General features: G+C 44.4%; 1 protein-coding gene across 1 annotated transcript in view; it reads right to left on the bottom strand.

Moving 5' to 3' along the window:
* SERINC2 (serine incorporator 2) overlaps positions 1–15952 on the bottom strand; it is a 33960-nt gene extending 18008 nt beyond the window's left edge. The window contains exons 1-4 of the mRNA XM_061597274.1: positions 15479–15952; positions 6154–6315; positions 5366–5553; positions 1357–1436 (exon numbers count right to left, since the gene is read on the bottom strand). Of these exons, the coding sequence (XP_061453258.1) occupies positions 1357–1436; positions 5366–5553; positions 6154–6315; positions 15479–15517 (469 nt within the window). The 5' untranslated portion in view covers positions 15518–15952. The remainder of the gene's footprint in view (positions 1–1356; positions 1437–5365; positions 5554–6153; positions 6316–15478) is intronic.
* Positions 15953–16192: the final 240 nt, after the last annotated feature.

The raw sequence follows: 16192 nt of genomic DNA, 5'->3' as shown, positions 1-16192 counted from the left end.
TGGGTCTACTCCGAGTAGGGATGGGAGAGAAATTTGATTCAGTTCACGTTTAAAGGCGAACGTATCAAATTCGCGCTTTCCGAAAAAAGTAGGCAAACTGAAAAACAACAGTCCTTTGTAATTTGCACACACCTGACTTTTGCAACACAGTTCTCCAGCCTAGTAATGAGTACAAAAATGCATATACTATGGTCAAATGTGCATATAAAGGCATATATTAGTGACATTAACATACAAAAATGCATTAGATTAGGGGAAAGTGCTTTGCAAAAATGTGTTACGTTGGGCAAAATTGCATACAAAAATGTGTGCGTTAAGAGAAATGCACACTAAAATACTTAAGAATATTCATGAGCATCTTTTAAAAATTGCTACAGAAACATTTATTTATTTATTTATTATATTTATACCCTGCCTTTCTTTTCATGATAGAAATCCACTGTGGCTTACATATGGTTCCCAGGCAGTCTCCCATCCACGCACTGACCAGACCTGACCCTGCTTAGCTTCAGCAGGGAGCTGGCCTCATGTGCCTTCAGACCATAGCCTGGGACTATGGGGAAGCATGGGGAACTAAATTTATGACTGGAAAAATGAGAAACTGAAGAGAACCAAAATTGATATACAGTATACTCATATATCCTTAACTCTGAGCGGAAGTAACACTCAACAGAGTGTTAAGTTGAGACCTATTCCAGTCTGCATCTGTGTCAGAATTGTTTAACATGTTTTTAATAATGTTTTAACCCTTTTTTTAAGTTGTTTTTTTAAATGTTTTTAATGCTGTTTTGTTTTAATGTATTTTAAGATCTGTTTTTATGATGTTTTGAAGTGTTTTAGTGCTTTATTTGCCATCCTGGGCTCCTGCTGGGAGGAAGGGCGGGATACTAATTAATTAATTAAATAATAATAATAATTAATAATATAATAATAATAGAGCCAACTGTCAGCATTAAAAGAGTTTCTACCCCAGGTGCTTCCTGGAAGCAAAACAAAAGTGCTGGACTTTCGCTGAAGGATGAAGAAGCTAAAGAGGACTAGGGAGGGTGCTTTCAAAACATTGCCAGAAGGAAAGGGCAGTTGTTCCCCACCCAGGTCACCATCATGTTACTTAGTATCCTCAGGCAGCTTCTAGTGACTTGGCTGGATCCACTGCTGACAGCCTTGGGCTCCCTGCCATGACCACCCTTCTTGGCTTTCACAGAGTAGAAGGCATGACAGACCCACTTCATGTAAAATAGCACACGCACGCATGCACACACACACACAAGCACACACGCGTGCGCACGCACACACACTATTCTACATCACAGCCCCATTATAAGTTCATGAATACAGATGCAAGAATTGTTTTACCGGATGTGAATGAGCCATCGGGAATATAGAAGGCCCCCACTGTTATTCCAATCAGTATCAGGAACTTGAAGAACCAAAACCTGGAATTGACAAGGGGAGAAGAGAAGAGACGTTTTAAAGCTATACAGAGGGGTCCTGGAAAGGCCCCTTTAAGCAGTCTCATATGGCTCCAACATTAAGCTAGAATGGAAACATCTGGACCACACATCTGGTGCAAAATGCAGCTGCCAGGACACTAATGAGAGCCAGAAGGTTTGAGCATGCAGTACCACTTTTGCGCCAGTTGTACCAGCTAGGAGTTCACTTCTAAGCCCAATTCAAAGCACCGGGGTTCACTTTTAAGGCCTGTAATGGTAAGGACCACCTGCCCATAATCCAAGACCTGTGTCTGAGGTCCTGCTTGTGTAAAATCAGTTCATTTGGTGAGCACACAAGACAAGGTCTTCTTCTTGGTGACCCTGCAGTTCTTGGAACTCTTTCAGTTAACATTCATTTGGTTCCTTCAGTTCTGGTGTTCAAGATGTCCTTAAGTTTTAATATTGCCTTTCTTTTTTAAATAATGTTTTCATAAAAAAAACCAATGAAAGCATTAAATGATAAAGCACAACCTCCAGGAATCAGAGAGGACCTATCACATTATCTGTCCTACCAAATCCATGTACATCTTAAAGACCACTTCCATCTTATTAAATCTCCATTACTTGTCCTTTATATAAATGGGTCCCTCCACAGTGTGCCAGGTGCTATATTTGGCAGGTGTCTTATGACAGTCTCCCTTGTTTTATGAAGTCAATAAAGCAGGTCCACATTGCATAGAAAGTTATCAGTCTCTTCTAACTCTCGTTTCTCCTCAGCCCCTCCCCTCCAAGAATGGATGCAACAATGTTTTTTTACTGTAACTGTTTTTTAGAAAGTTGTTAACTGTAACTGCTTTTAGATACATATTTTTGTTACACTGTTTTGTTGATGTGTTTGTCATCTTGGGCTACCAACGCTCAATATTTGGTTTTTCATCTCATTTCCTAAATTTAGCTGTTGCCGTATGCATTGCCACAATAAGAAACATTATCAGACCCTTATGCAAACAAAAAAAAATCCTTGGCATTTGGTGATCTAATTCAGTATCTGTCATGCATCTATTTGTCTGTATCCATCCACTCAGTGCTTCATACTCTGCCTGAAGTTCTACTGTCTTCCATTTCTCTCTGTATATCACTTTGTGAGGATTTCGCCATGGAAAGTGACTAATAAATTGCTAGAATAGCTAAGTAAACTAAGAAGCTGAAGGTGACCACATGGCTCTCCTTTGTACTCAAAGGGATAGGGAAGGTCCATAGCTCAGCGGCACAGCATCTGCTTTGCATGCAGAAGGTTTCAGGTTAAATCCCTGGCATCTCCAGATCGGACTGGGAGAGAACCCTACCTGAAACCCTGGAGAGCTGCTGCCAGTCAGAGCAGACATTACTGAGTTAAATGGACAAGCAGCTTTCTACGCTCCTCCAATCAGAAAAAAGAGTTGCTATTTCAGACCAGCAATCACTCTCCTGCATCAACATGCATCAGGAAAAATATACTAGCAATTGCAGTTTTGAACTGTAGTTGCAGCTCAGAAGGTCTAAGAACATTAGCACTTAAAATTATCCACAGAAGCCTTGTACTCTTTCACCAGGGTGCTCAGATAGAAAGGAAAGGCTGGACGTTTGGGGAGGGAGAGAAATCACTGTCAAAACTTAAGACGTTTTGTTTTGAGACAGGATTTTAAGACAGCATTTTTATTTACATCTTATTTGGTCCTATTTCAGGGGAAATAATGCATTTAACACTGGTTAATGCTAAGTTATATAAGTCATGGCCTTCAGGCTTTGCATCTGAAGTATTGCAGCAGTAGACTTGTCTCTGATGTATGCAAAGTTAGAAGCAGGAACTAGAGCAGCCTTTCCCTAGGCTTCTGCCTAGCAGATGTTGCTGGACTACAATTCCCATGTGACTCAGCCAGCATGGCCAATAGTCAGGGATGATGGGAGCTGTAGTCTAACAACAGCTGGAGGGCAGGTTGGGGTAAGGCTGAACGAAACTTTTAAAGAGGTTATTGGGGCACATGATGCAGCAACCTTACTAAAGTTAAGTAGATCTGGATCTGATCAGTGGATGGTTGACAGGCCACCTGCAAACCCAAAGGCATTACACCTTACAGATGAAATCCTGTGCAGCCAATACCCAGGGCTACTCAATGGGACTTACTTTTGAATACAGAGGAATAAGATTGCATTTATTATTTAAACATGTATAAAAGTATTTCTGTTTTGCCATATCATATAACAGAGTAGTGTACAATGTTAAAGAGTGAAACATTATTTTAAAAAACAGAAATACACACATCATTGAGGTGACTGGCTAATGAAATATAAAACTTAAAACAGCTGCAAAGGCCCATCAGCATTAAAAAAAAAAAAGTCTTCAGAAGATGCCTGAAAGTCCAAAGTGAGAATGCACTGCTAGTTCCACTGAAGAGAGGCAAGCTAAAAAACAAATATTGGTCCAATGCCCATGGAGAGAAACTGGGTTAATTTATTCTCATCTGCCCTGACTCTGAAAAATAAATAAAATGAAACTGACAATACAGAACTGAAACTGACTTGCTTCTTTTGGACAAATAACGGTCAACTTAAAAAGATGAAAAGTCTACCTTTATTTATTTATTAGATCAGTATCCTGCTTTTTGTCTGGAGTTGTTGAAGGGGAGTGACATCATACATTTAACTGCTGCATTAACTATATATATATATTATGCTTTATTTTAAAAAAGCATGAAAGGAATTGATCAATAAGTAAAATATGTCTTGGGGAGAGGGCCGAGGGGAGGGCAGGGAAGAGGACAAGATTTTGCCGGACAGATTGCGTTGTCTCATGGAAAGCACTGTGTGGCAGGAGCAGCCCTGCCTTCTGGGCCCAGGCATGATCACCTCCACTGCTCTCAAATCTGATTGGAGGGGGAGAGGAGCTTTTCTGGGAAGGGACTCTTCTCCCAGACTGTACAAAACTGCATCAACACAACTATAACACAGCCTTATAAAAATGGTTAAGAACTGATGCCCGACCTTACTCTTCCTTCCTACCCGCACTCCCCCAATCCCATGCACCAGGTCTTTTAGACCAGGGGTAGTCAACATAGTGCCCACTGGATGATGCTGGACTACAACTCCCATTAGCCCAGACCATTGGCCATGCTGGCAGGGGCTGATAGGAGTTCTAGTTCAGCAATGTCTGGAGAGCACCCCATTGACTACCCCTGTTTCAGACTGTAAGCCTGAGGACAAGGACCAGCTTACTGCTGCTTTTTTTGTTTTTTGCAAGCTGCTCAGACAGCCCTTTTAGTGAAAGAGTGGGATACTGATGCTCTAAGACAGGGGTTCGCCAACATGGCACATTCTACATGTTGGACTCTCAATCCTATTAGCCCCAGCTAATATGGCCAATGGCCAGGGATTATGGGAGATGGAGTCCAGCAACATCGGAAGGGTGTCACACTGGCTACTCCTGCTTTAAATAAATACATGTGGGGAAGAGAGCAATAGAAGAGGCAGCTCAGAGCTGATGCAGGAGCAGAGCTTTTTTTTTTTTTTTAACCTCCCTCACTCCATGGCCTCAATCCAAATGACTCACAAGTTGCATTTTCCATTTTTAAAAAACACACAGGAGACCAAAGGTTCTAGCCAGCACTAATCCTACTCAGAGAAGTCACACTGAAGTTAATGGGCATGACTAACACAAGTCCATTAATTTCAGTGATCTACTCTGAGCACAACTTGGTTGAATACAATCCCAAATCACAAACCTCCTGACCTTATGTCTGCTTTGGTCCTTTGGCACAAGGCAAAATACAAGGCTATTGTACCCAACATTAGTCATAATAATAGTAGAACTATTGAAATTAATGGACCTGAATAAGACTGACTTGCACACGACTCTATGTAGCTATAAGAAGTATGACCAATGCCAGCAACCTCACCCATTCTGTATTGAGGCCCTTGGGTCCTTGCTGCTTCTTACGCAGATCATCATCAAGGCAAACAGGAAGAAGAAGGCAGCTGTTGCAAAGCACATGCGGTATACTGATTTGTGACCCAGGAATGACTTGCAGTTGACTTTGCCTTGAGCACCTAGAAGTAAATTGCCTCCTTCACAGAACCCGGGAAGCTGTTGAAAGAGAAGTCAGACATAAAGACTGGCCTTAATCTTTGTATTATAAACATGGCTAGCAGAACTGCTGCCTTGCAGGAGGAGTGGCTGCTTGCCTCCACTTATGTTCTGCTTGTATATTTGGAAAGGAAACATTAAAAAAACCCATATGTCTCCAGCACATCTCCCTCATCAAAAGGAAGATAAACCCAGACATGTCAAGCCTAGTTCTCTATCCCCAATTTATAACCTGTGTGCCTCTAGAGGTTGTCGGATTACAATTCCCATCATACCCAACCACTGATTGGGCTGGCTGGTGCCAAGGAAGAGAGATTGCTGCCTCAGGCAGCAGATGCTTGTGTGGCAGCAGGCCCCCATCCTCCCCACTTCCCCTAAGCTAGCCTGCTGCCTCCTGATACAGTGGAGGTCCCTGCCTGATTCCCATTCTAGTTAGATTCTATCTGTGGAATGGGAGGGTGCCATCTTGTCCTTTGCCTTAGGCAGCAAAAATGTCCAGAGCCCTGGCTGGGACTAATGGGAGACACAGTTAAACAACATCTGCAGGACCACAAGTTCACTTGTGCTGGATCACTACCCCCGATGCAATGCATAGCTTACCTTGTGGAGTTCTGCTTCTACTCCAGGGATAATCATGATAATAGATACCAATGTGCCCAGGAACAGGAACAAGGTAAAGCTCAGGCGAGTGATTGTGGAGTTCTTTGTAGAGGGGCAGCAGCCACACAAGAGACAAGGAGCAGAACCGCAGAGACATGACACCTGGCAATGAAAGGGCAGCAATGAACATCCACTACAGGGACACAGAGATGTCAGCGATGAGGGAGAAGTGGGCAGATACTTTGCTCCTTTTGCACAATGCCACCCTGATAGATCGCTATCATCTGTGGCTTCTGACACAGGATGGGGAACCCATGGCCTTCCAGATGCCACTGGACTACATCTCCCACCATCCTGGACTGTCAACCACGCTGGTTGTGGCTGACAGGAGCAGGGAATCCAGCAACATCTAGAGGGCATGAAGTTGGCTCTCCTGATCTAGAGACTGTAAGGTTGTTGGGGCAGGGATCTGTCCACTCATTCTTGTATGAAGTGCTATATACATGGTTTTCATAATACCGTTGTTACATTCATGACTTTTTTTTTTACACAGTGTGGAAATAAGCAATAGCATATAACATCGGGCAGTATCTCCTCCCGCATTTTTATTTATCTGTCTGCATTTATATCCCACATTTCCTAAAGGAGGTCGAAGTGGCATATGCGGTCCTTCCCCTCCTTGTTTTATCCACACAACAACCCTGTGAGGTAGACTAGGCTGAGAGATGGTGACTGGCCCAAGGTTACCCAGCAAGCTTCATGGCTACATGGGGATTTGAACCCAGGTCTCCCAGATACTAGCCTGACAGTCTAACCACTACACCATGCTGGATAATTTCAAGTATGATTCCTGTATGACTCTCTTCTTCCTTCCTGTAAAGCAGCCTTCGTCAACCTGGCAGCCTCCAGTTGTTTTGGATTACAGCTTCCATCAGCCTCAGAAGCACTGCCCATTGGTTGACCCTGGTGGAATAGGGTGCAATTTCCAGGGATGTTGTGGCCATTATTTTTCCGCTGTGCACATGTGTTATTTTTTACACCTTTGGGAATTTTCTACATGCACATTTTTCTCTTCTCCTCCCAGGCTGCACATGCACCGGATATGGTGTAATGAAAATATAACATAGCAGTGGCCTATCTCTGTTGCTGGCTAATGCACGCCCAGGATTGCTCTGTAAACAAACCAAGTTGAACAGTAACTTCCAAAAGATAAGCGATGCAAAATTCTAGTTGTTCGACCATACTGAGTGATCAAGACACAGTTTTTAAAACCCTCGGATGCTTTGTTTGCTCATTTTAACAGGAGTATAGATCACTGTGTTTTATGGTCACAGACAACAATGCTAGCTTTTGCAACACCTATCTCAGTTCCTTTTTGCTACCACATCAGAGATGAGGCTGCGTACACTCCATGCATTTAAAGCACATGGCTTCCCACAAAGAATCCTGAGAACTTACTCCCTCACAGAACCACAATTCTCAGCATCCTTAACAAACTACAGTTCCCAGGATTCTCGGGTTGGGGGGGAGAAGTCGTGTGCTTCAAATATATGGCATGTGTACAGCCTGATAAGGAAGAGAGAGTTGGGCCATTAAAAGAAGTAGCTCCAGGACAGAGCACCACACACAGAGACACACACATATGCAGGACATCAATATCAGCCTTTAAGACAGGGGTGGGAAACCTTTGCAACACAAGAGGCACATTCCTTTCTAGGCAACCTTCTAGGGGCCACATGCCACTGGTGGGCAGGGCCAGAGGCAAAAGTGACTGGAGCAACAATTGGAAATTTTACCTTTGTACAGTACACCCGCCTACGGCCATACTACCCTGAACACACCCAATCTCGTCTGATCTCGGAAGCTGAGCAGGGTGAGGCAAACGCGAAACATTATCATGCTCCGAGGGTACACTCCAGGAGGGCAAAAACACTCAAGAAGAGTGTGAAGCAAGGCCAGTGAAGGGTATGGACTAGGGAGACAGGGTGTCGCTGGGGAGAGTCCCAAGGGCCAGATATAGAGGCCTGGAGGGCCAGATTCGGCCCGAGGTTCCCCATCCCTGCTTTAAGCTGACTTGGGGGAGGGCAATTACCACAGAGAAGCAGCTGCCATCATTGAACAAATGAGGCCAAGTATGTGACCTTGGATGGAGACAGACTTTAAAGCCAGGAGGAGGAATATTGTTGAATTAATTCTGGATTTAATAGATGGTATTTTATTTATCGATCCAGAGATTTTTATACTGCCCTTCACCAAAAATGGTCACAGTGAGGCTTACAAAAACAAGGCCATTTGAGAGCATTTCGACATGGCTTTCGATTCGAGCTGTGTAAATTGCTCTGTTACATTGTGGTCTTCCATTCAGATATTTTTGTTGTTAGGCAGTTCAGTTTGTTTCTGCTTTTGCCGTTAGCCACTTTGGGCTCCCCTCAGGAAGGAAACCCAGGTTATAAAGGCAATAACGGAAAGGAAACATTTTTAAAAGACATGATTGAGACATGTGCAGCAAAAAAAATAAGAGTCCAAATAAGGAGAAATTCACAACGATCAAATGCAAACAGCCTGGCCTCATCTATGGCTGGCAGGAAAGGAGAGAGCTGGTGGACATTCTGACATTTTAAGGCTAAAGAGTGTGCATAGAGGTGTTTCCCTGGGGAAACTTGTTATTTTCACTAAGTGTCACTATTCTTTTCAATGCAAAACACATTTCCCCAAGAAGCAAGTTCGACCACCACTTAAGATACTTTCATCAACATTTGCCTAATGCACAAAGCATTTCACATCAGTTAGCTCCAGCCCAGTTTATGCACGCCAAATCAAGAGACGCACAACCCAGGGAAAGCTTTATCATCAGGCTGGAGGTAGATGCTGGCAAGGTTTTGAACATTCTACCACTATTTTTTAAAAAAAACCTTTGCAAGCAAATACTGTAAGACATCAGTGACAGAAGTTCAGCCTAGCTTTCTCCTTGGAATAGTGCTTCACTAAGAAATAGCACTACGCATACAGAACAACAGACTCTGTGCTGTAGTTTTGCAATGGTAGGGCCTGGGTGAAGTATTGCCCACTGCTAGACTGCGTGAACTTCAATAAGTTTAAAAACCTAAGAACCCTACTGTGTCGGACCAATGGCTCATCTAGTTCAGCATTCTGTTCCCACAGTAGCCAACCAGATGCCTTTGCAAAGCCCACAAGGAGTACAATAGCTCTCTATCACTGTTGTTTCCCAGCAGCTGGTATTCAGAGGCATACGTAGCCATTGTGGCTAGTAGCCACGGATAGGGTCATCTTCCATGACTTTATCTAATCCTCTTCGAAAGTCATCCTAGTTATTGGTCATCACCACATCTGTCTTGGAGTAGTAAATTCCATAGCTTAAACAAGCTGTCGCCAACCCAATGCCCTCCAGGTGTTTTGCACCAAAATTCCCATCAGCCCCAGCCAGAAGAGCAATGTAGTGCAATCCAAACATCTGGAGGACATTGGATTGGCAAACACTGGTTTTAAATTTGGTGCTGTGTGAAGAAACCCAGTAACTAAGGCCACATCCACACCAGACATTTATTCCACTTTAAACAGGCATGGCTTCCCAAAAAAAATCCGGGGAAGTGTAGCTTGTGACAGGTGCTGAGAGCTGTTATGACACTGTTACTCCCTTCACAGAACTCCAATTCCGACTCTGGCCACTGCTGCTCTTTCAGGAGAACAGGAGTCTCCTAATAACACTCAGCACCCTTCACACACTACACTTCCCAGGATTCTTTGGGGGAAGCCATGACTGTTTAAAGTGGAATAAATGTCTGGAGTGGATCTGGAGTAAGACAATAAACTAGTGTAGTTATCCCAGCATCACAAATGGAGAATGTAAGATGCCCAGAGTATGGAACAACCTCCCCAGATGTGCATTTGGTCTCTTCATTGCCCACTTGTAAGTGGGCTCTTGCAACAGTGTTTAAGCAGATGTTTTTTCTAAATTGAAGGCCTTTTAGGATTTGCTGTTCGACCTTCCATATGCTCATTTTAATTATCTGTTCTTTTATTGTTGTTGTAACCCACCTTGTACATCTATAAACATTATTTACAGAAACAAAGCAAGAAAAAAATGGTTTGCTTAAATGCCACCTAGCATTCATGGTTATGGTCATATTCGGACTAAGCCATTATGATATCTGCATCTCATGCCCCTCCCCACTCTCTTGTTGAACCTTTCATACCACCAAAAAATGATCTTGAAACATCCATGGCCAGATCTTTAAAACAGAGGTGAAGAGTCTCAGGCCCAGGGACTAAATGCGACCCTCCAGGCCTCCTTATATAGCCCTTGGGACTCTTCCCAAGCCACAACCCTCACCGCTCCTGCTCAAGGGCTTTTGACTGGTCGGAATGCATTCTTGAACTGTTATAATGCCTCATGCTTGCCTGGACTGAGAGGTGTGAAAGGGAGGGGGGCTATAAATCTCCAGTTTCTGCATGATTAGAATGTAACTTACTGTACAATGGCAAGAATCACATCCATTGCTTCACCCACTTTTCCATCTAGCCCTGCCCCCTTTGGAGCCAATCAGAATGAAAGAAGGTGAGCCAGACGCTGGGAAGACTCTTCTCAATAGCTAACATGCAGCCTCCCCTTTCATGCTGATTAGCTCCTAGGGACATCTGTTATAGTGGAGTGTGGACTTGCAAGACAACAGGGAGAGCAAGGGTGATAAGGGAAAGTGGAAAAGGGGATATAGCTGTGAGGGGTGTGTGGTGTGACTATTATGGAGGGACCCTGCATTTCTGAATTTGCCACTCTAGTATTGGTGCTGTAAGATCTAACTTCACTAGATAATGGTGTGACCATGGCAATGTGGTTCATTCTGGCCACACCCACCACTGGCATACAACACCTGGCATACAACACTGTGTTGTTCCCAACCCCTGCTTTAAAGAAACCAGTTCACAATTGACTTGCTGAACTCGGGTACAAAAAGAGTCCCAAGCCTGAATGAAACACAAAATACACACACTATGTTGTTGGTTGCCAGTGGTTTATAAAGTTAAACATCCAGATTTCCCTTTAAACATAAAATCAGATCCCCAATGACCAAGAAAACCTGGTCATTGAAATATATGTACAGCATTCACAATCAACACCCCAGAATGGGCGTTTGCCCATTTAATCTTGGGTACTTTTTGTGAATTGTTTTAAGAAAATAAACTAAAATCTGTTATTCTTTCACAAGAAACAAATGTTTAATCCATCACTATTCCAATGTATTAGCCTTGGCCTCTATGGATAGGGTACACATATTAATAATCTAATCCCTATTTTAGGATGTTATGTTCTTGAAATGTTCAGAACCGATCAAATTATTTTAATTGGCTTTTGTATTTTCCCCCCTCTCTCTTTTCACCTCTTCTATTTACTTTTGGCTACTTTATTGCAATCGATTGTGAACATTGCTAAATTGTTGTTTAAAACAAGAGTTGGGAACATTTGGCCCTCCAGATGCTGCTGAACTACAATTCACATTGGCCCAAGCAAGGCTGGCCAATGGCTAGAGATGATCGGAGATGTAGTTCAACAATACCCAGAGGGCCAAAGGCTCCCCAAACTTGGTTTAAAACTTACATTGTTAGCCACCTGGGATACACTGCAGAAACAGGGATACCAGTATTTAATCAAGAAATGTTACAGCCTAAAAAGAGTTTGAAGTTCACAGAGTTGTCATAGCCAGAAGAAGGCTTTCAACAGCAAAGCAACCATTGCAAAACAGTATCCCAGTTCTATTTACAACTACTCTACATCCAATTATATATTGCAACAAAGGCACACACATTAAACTTTCTGGAAGAGTCCCCCTTCTGTTCATCCACCGCTTCCTCAATCACTAACACACAACAGCATTCTCTCTCTCTCATATATAGTCCCATTCATTAACAGATGGTACTTCCTTGCCAATGGATTTAATGGTGCAGAAATCTATGGAGTGTAAGGGAAATATACAAACTACACACCCTTCTTTGTTCAGCAGTTTCAATGTCTCAACACAGTTCATTATAGAAACTTTACAAGTTCCTCCGCATTTTCAAACTACTTTGTCATATATTGTATGGCTCAGCAGGACCGGCTGCAGACATGCCAGGGCCCTTGGGCACAAGCCTGCCCCAGGCCCCTGCACTCCCCTTCCATGATCCTGCTGGGGATCGCATGGCGAGAGCTTCGGAGACCCCACTATTCCCTTGCTTCAACCTACCTTTCTTGGCTGTTGTGCGGTTACATGTGCAGCGCTGCCCTTAACCAATATGGCGGCCGAGGTTTCCCTAAGGGGCTGAAGCCTCTGCCGCCATCTTGGCTCATGGCAGGGATGCACGAGCATAGCACACATGTGTGCCATCAGTCAAGATGGCAGCAGAGGCCCTTCCTCCCCTCCCCATCACCTGTGGTCAGTTTCACCTATCCTAAGCATAATTGCAGGGGAGTAAATCCCACTGAACTCAATAAGCATGCAAATGATCAATCCATTCTCAGCAAACTTGGACAGGATCGCACTTCTTACCTCCCAGATTAAAAAGCAGGGAAATTCACTAATAGGCAAAAACCTTATGGTTTAAGAACATACCTATAGCCCACAGATATTTCTATCAAACTTTAAAAAGCAGGGAAATTGGGCAGCTATAGTGAATGCACCAGGGGAGCTGGAGACCTGAACTCCTCTCTGAGATATTGTACTGCCCTACAAATTTGTCAAAATGCAAACGCAATTTGGGTTGGTTTTTCACAGTCCAATCTACTTCCTGTGTAGCTTGCAAGAATTTGATGACATGTGCCTCTGAGCAAGTCTAAATGCTACATTACACATTATCGCTCCCTCCCAGTCACATCCCCAGTTTCACCTTACAGGGTGTGGGCGGAACAAAGAAAGACAAGATTACAGAGAGGTGTATGCATATGAGCCACATTACCAAGGACCAAGAAAACATTCACACCACACATTTAGGCCACTATTATTCCACTTTAAACAGTCATGGCTTCCCCCAAAGAATCCTGGGAAGCACAGCTTGTGAAAGGTGCTGATCATCTTTAGAAGACCCCCTAATCCCCTCACAGAGCTACAATTCTCAGAGTTCTCTGGGAAAAGGGACTGACTGTTAAACCCCTTGGACAACTGTAGCTCTGTGAGGAGAACAGAGATCTCCTAGCAACTCTCAGCACCCTTAACAAACTACAGCTCCCAGGATGCTTTGGGGTGAACCATGATGGTTTAAAGTGGAATAAATGCATGGTGCGAATGTGGCCCAATTATCACATAAATTTTGTTCTTGCTATATTAAGGATAGGAAGACGCCCAGCAGTTTTGAAGAATGCAGATGCAAAGCCTTTCAGATGCATCAGCCTTTCTGAATTTAAAGCCCTAAACAGCAACATGGAAGTTCAAAGATCTTTCCATACCATGTATGATACCACCATACATAGAGGTGGACTCTATTTCCCATCAGCTTCAGGCAGGGGTACGTCTTTAGCTCCAGAAGAGAGCACTTGCTTTGCATGCAGAAGTCCCAGGTGGAATTCCCAACATCTCCTCTGCCTGAAACCCTCAACAGTCTTTGCCAGTCTGTGTAGATAATCCTGAGATAGTTGGTTCAATGGGCTGACTCAGCACAAGGCAGCTTTCTGTGCTCCAGTGGTCAATGATGGGAGTTGTCATCCAGCAAATACATGGAGGGCCACAGATTCCTCGCCCCTACTTTAGAGGCAGAGGGGGGACAGCTATTTTAACAGCTTTATAGAAAAGGAAATTTTTGCAAGTGAAGCTTGTTGTACAAGGCACTGCCAAAGCATCATCTCTCTCTGCACCACTGCCCTTCAGCTGATGGGTCGGGACTGACAACTGCAGCGGTACTCAACCTGGTGCTCTCCAGATGTTGACCATGCTGACTGAGGCTGATCGAATCCAGCAACATCTAGATAGCGCAAGTTGAGGAAGGCTGGATGATTTGACCTTAGGGTTGCAACAATAGTACTACCACCATATAAAACAATAATAAGTGGGGGGGGGCGAATGGTTAATGGTGGATCTTGGATGTAACTGCTTGAAGTCTTTACAGTACAATCTAAACCACTAACAAAGTTCAACAAATAGTCCAACTTCCTTTGCATCTGATCACATGTTCGCCTTCAACACATGACTCTGCCATTTATCTTGCAGCATTTGCAATAGTCTTCCCATCACGCAGGAAAGGGGAACCCTTTTGTGTCCAAGGGCCACATTTCCTTCGGGGCAGCCTTCCAGAGGTGACATGCCAGTGGTGCACAGGGTCAGAGGAAAACTGGGCAGAGTCATGAATGCAAATTTTACCTTTGTACAGTAGGCTAGTTTCTTCACACACCCCTCTCAATCCTCCCAGGAGAGTTCCCAGGGCAAGATAGACAGGCCTGGAGAGCCGCATTCAGCCCCCAGGCCTGAGGTTTCCCAACTGTACCGCAACATAAAGGGCTGCTTATAATAACTACTACTACTACTACTACGTAGTAAGACACAAAACAATAACATCAAAAGCAACAGAAATGTCTCGCTCCTTTTTAAAAAGAAAACCGGCAAACAATACAGGGAGCAGCGGTGGTCTGCACCATGGATGTGTAACCCACCATCAGTCAAGTCACAACGTCCTTGAGGGTCTCGAACCACCAGTTGAAAACCCCTGGACGCCTATGGCTTTCATTATAATCCTGTTTACCCCCCGGGGAGTAAACCCCACTGGATTCAATAAGCCTTACATCCGAGCAGACATGGTTGAGATTGTGCTGTAAATGCTGCGAACTCCGTGGAGTTTATACGCTTATGACTACACCGAGGGAAAATGCACAGGATTGCAAAACGCCCTGCAGGTCTTTTAAACAGACAAGAGGAACGAACACGGAACCGTGGTCGTCAGCCTGTAATAGTGGAATGATTATGATCCAAATAATATTTTTTTCTTTTCTAAATCTGCAATTAGGGTGCGGTGGGGTTGGAAGAGGCAGGAAATGTGGCAGATAGAACGATTTTTAAAAGGGGAACAAAGCAAGACTTGCCCATTTGACGAAGCTCAAATGACGCTACCCTCGAGAACATGGGACTTACTTCGGAGTAAACAGAGAACAGGTCTATCTACCCCCAACCCGGGCGATGGCTCAGCCCTGTTTAGACTGGAAGTCACCATCCAAGCAAAAATACAATAAAGTCAGGCAAGCCAGACTCAAGCCAAGTGAGACGGGGAAAAGCCCCAGCACCTTCCCCCCCCCATGCGAAAGTTATATTTATTTATCAAACATATAAAAACTACTGCAATAAACACTCACGCAGCTCAGCACAGAGCAGATCCCGAGGCACGCTCCCATGACGCCGCTGGGCACAAAGACCTCCGCCTCTGAAATTCAACGCCGTCCGGCGCAGTTCCCGGAGAGGACAAACTTGACTGCTCAGCTCCACTCCCGGAGCTACCTGCCGAAGCCGCTCGGGATCCCTCGGCACGTTCCGCCTCCTTCCACCTCTTCGGTAATTTCCGCCGACGCCCGGGATCGCCTAACCACGCCTCTCCTGAGCTAGACGGGCGAGGTTGGGGAGTCGACCAGCGCACCTGGCTTGGTAGGCGGGGCATTTCCCAGGCTGGAGTCTTGCAGGTGCAGAAGGCCGGGGAGGAGGAAGAGGCGAAGTCGGCTGTCGTTTTAAGCGTTGCATTGTATCTCGCGGGATGGATTGCTCGCAGTGCTCAAGATATGAATCAGTCGAGCAGCAGCAGAAAGAGACCTACCTTAGCTGGGCGTTGTGACGTCATCACTATCGCCTTGCCTGCGGAGATGGCTGAACCTGAATGACAACATCCAACAGGCTGTGTTGCTTCCCCCCTCCCTGCATCCAGCCACGTGTAGGCCAACAGCCAATCCTTGGATGGGTCTTTTCCTGGGTAACCTACTTAGATGAGCATCCTCCTTTTCAGGGCTGCACCCAGATTAAAAAAAATGTTAACAGATGAGTCTAATTTTATTTCGTGGTTTGTTTATATTAAGCATTGG

The sequence above is a fragment of the Rhineura floridana genome, chromosome 15 (assembly GCF_030035675.1).
Source record: "Rhineura floridana isolate rRhiFlo1 chromosome 15, rRhiFlo1.hap2, whole genome shotgun sequence".
NCBI classification, from domain to species: domain Eukaryota; kingdom Metazoa; phylum Chordata; class Lepidosauria; order Squamata; family Rhineuridae; genus Rhineura; species Rhineura floridana.
Note: the sequence above shows the minus strand (reverse complement) of the source record. Positions and strands in the feature narration are given on the sequence as shown.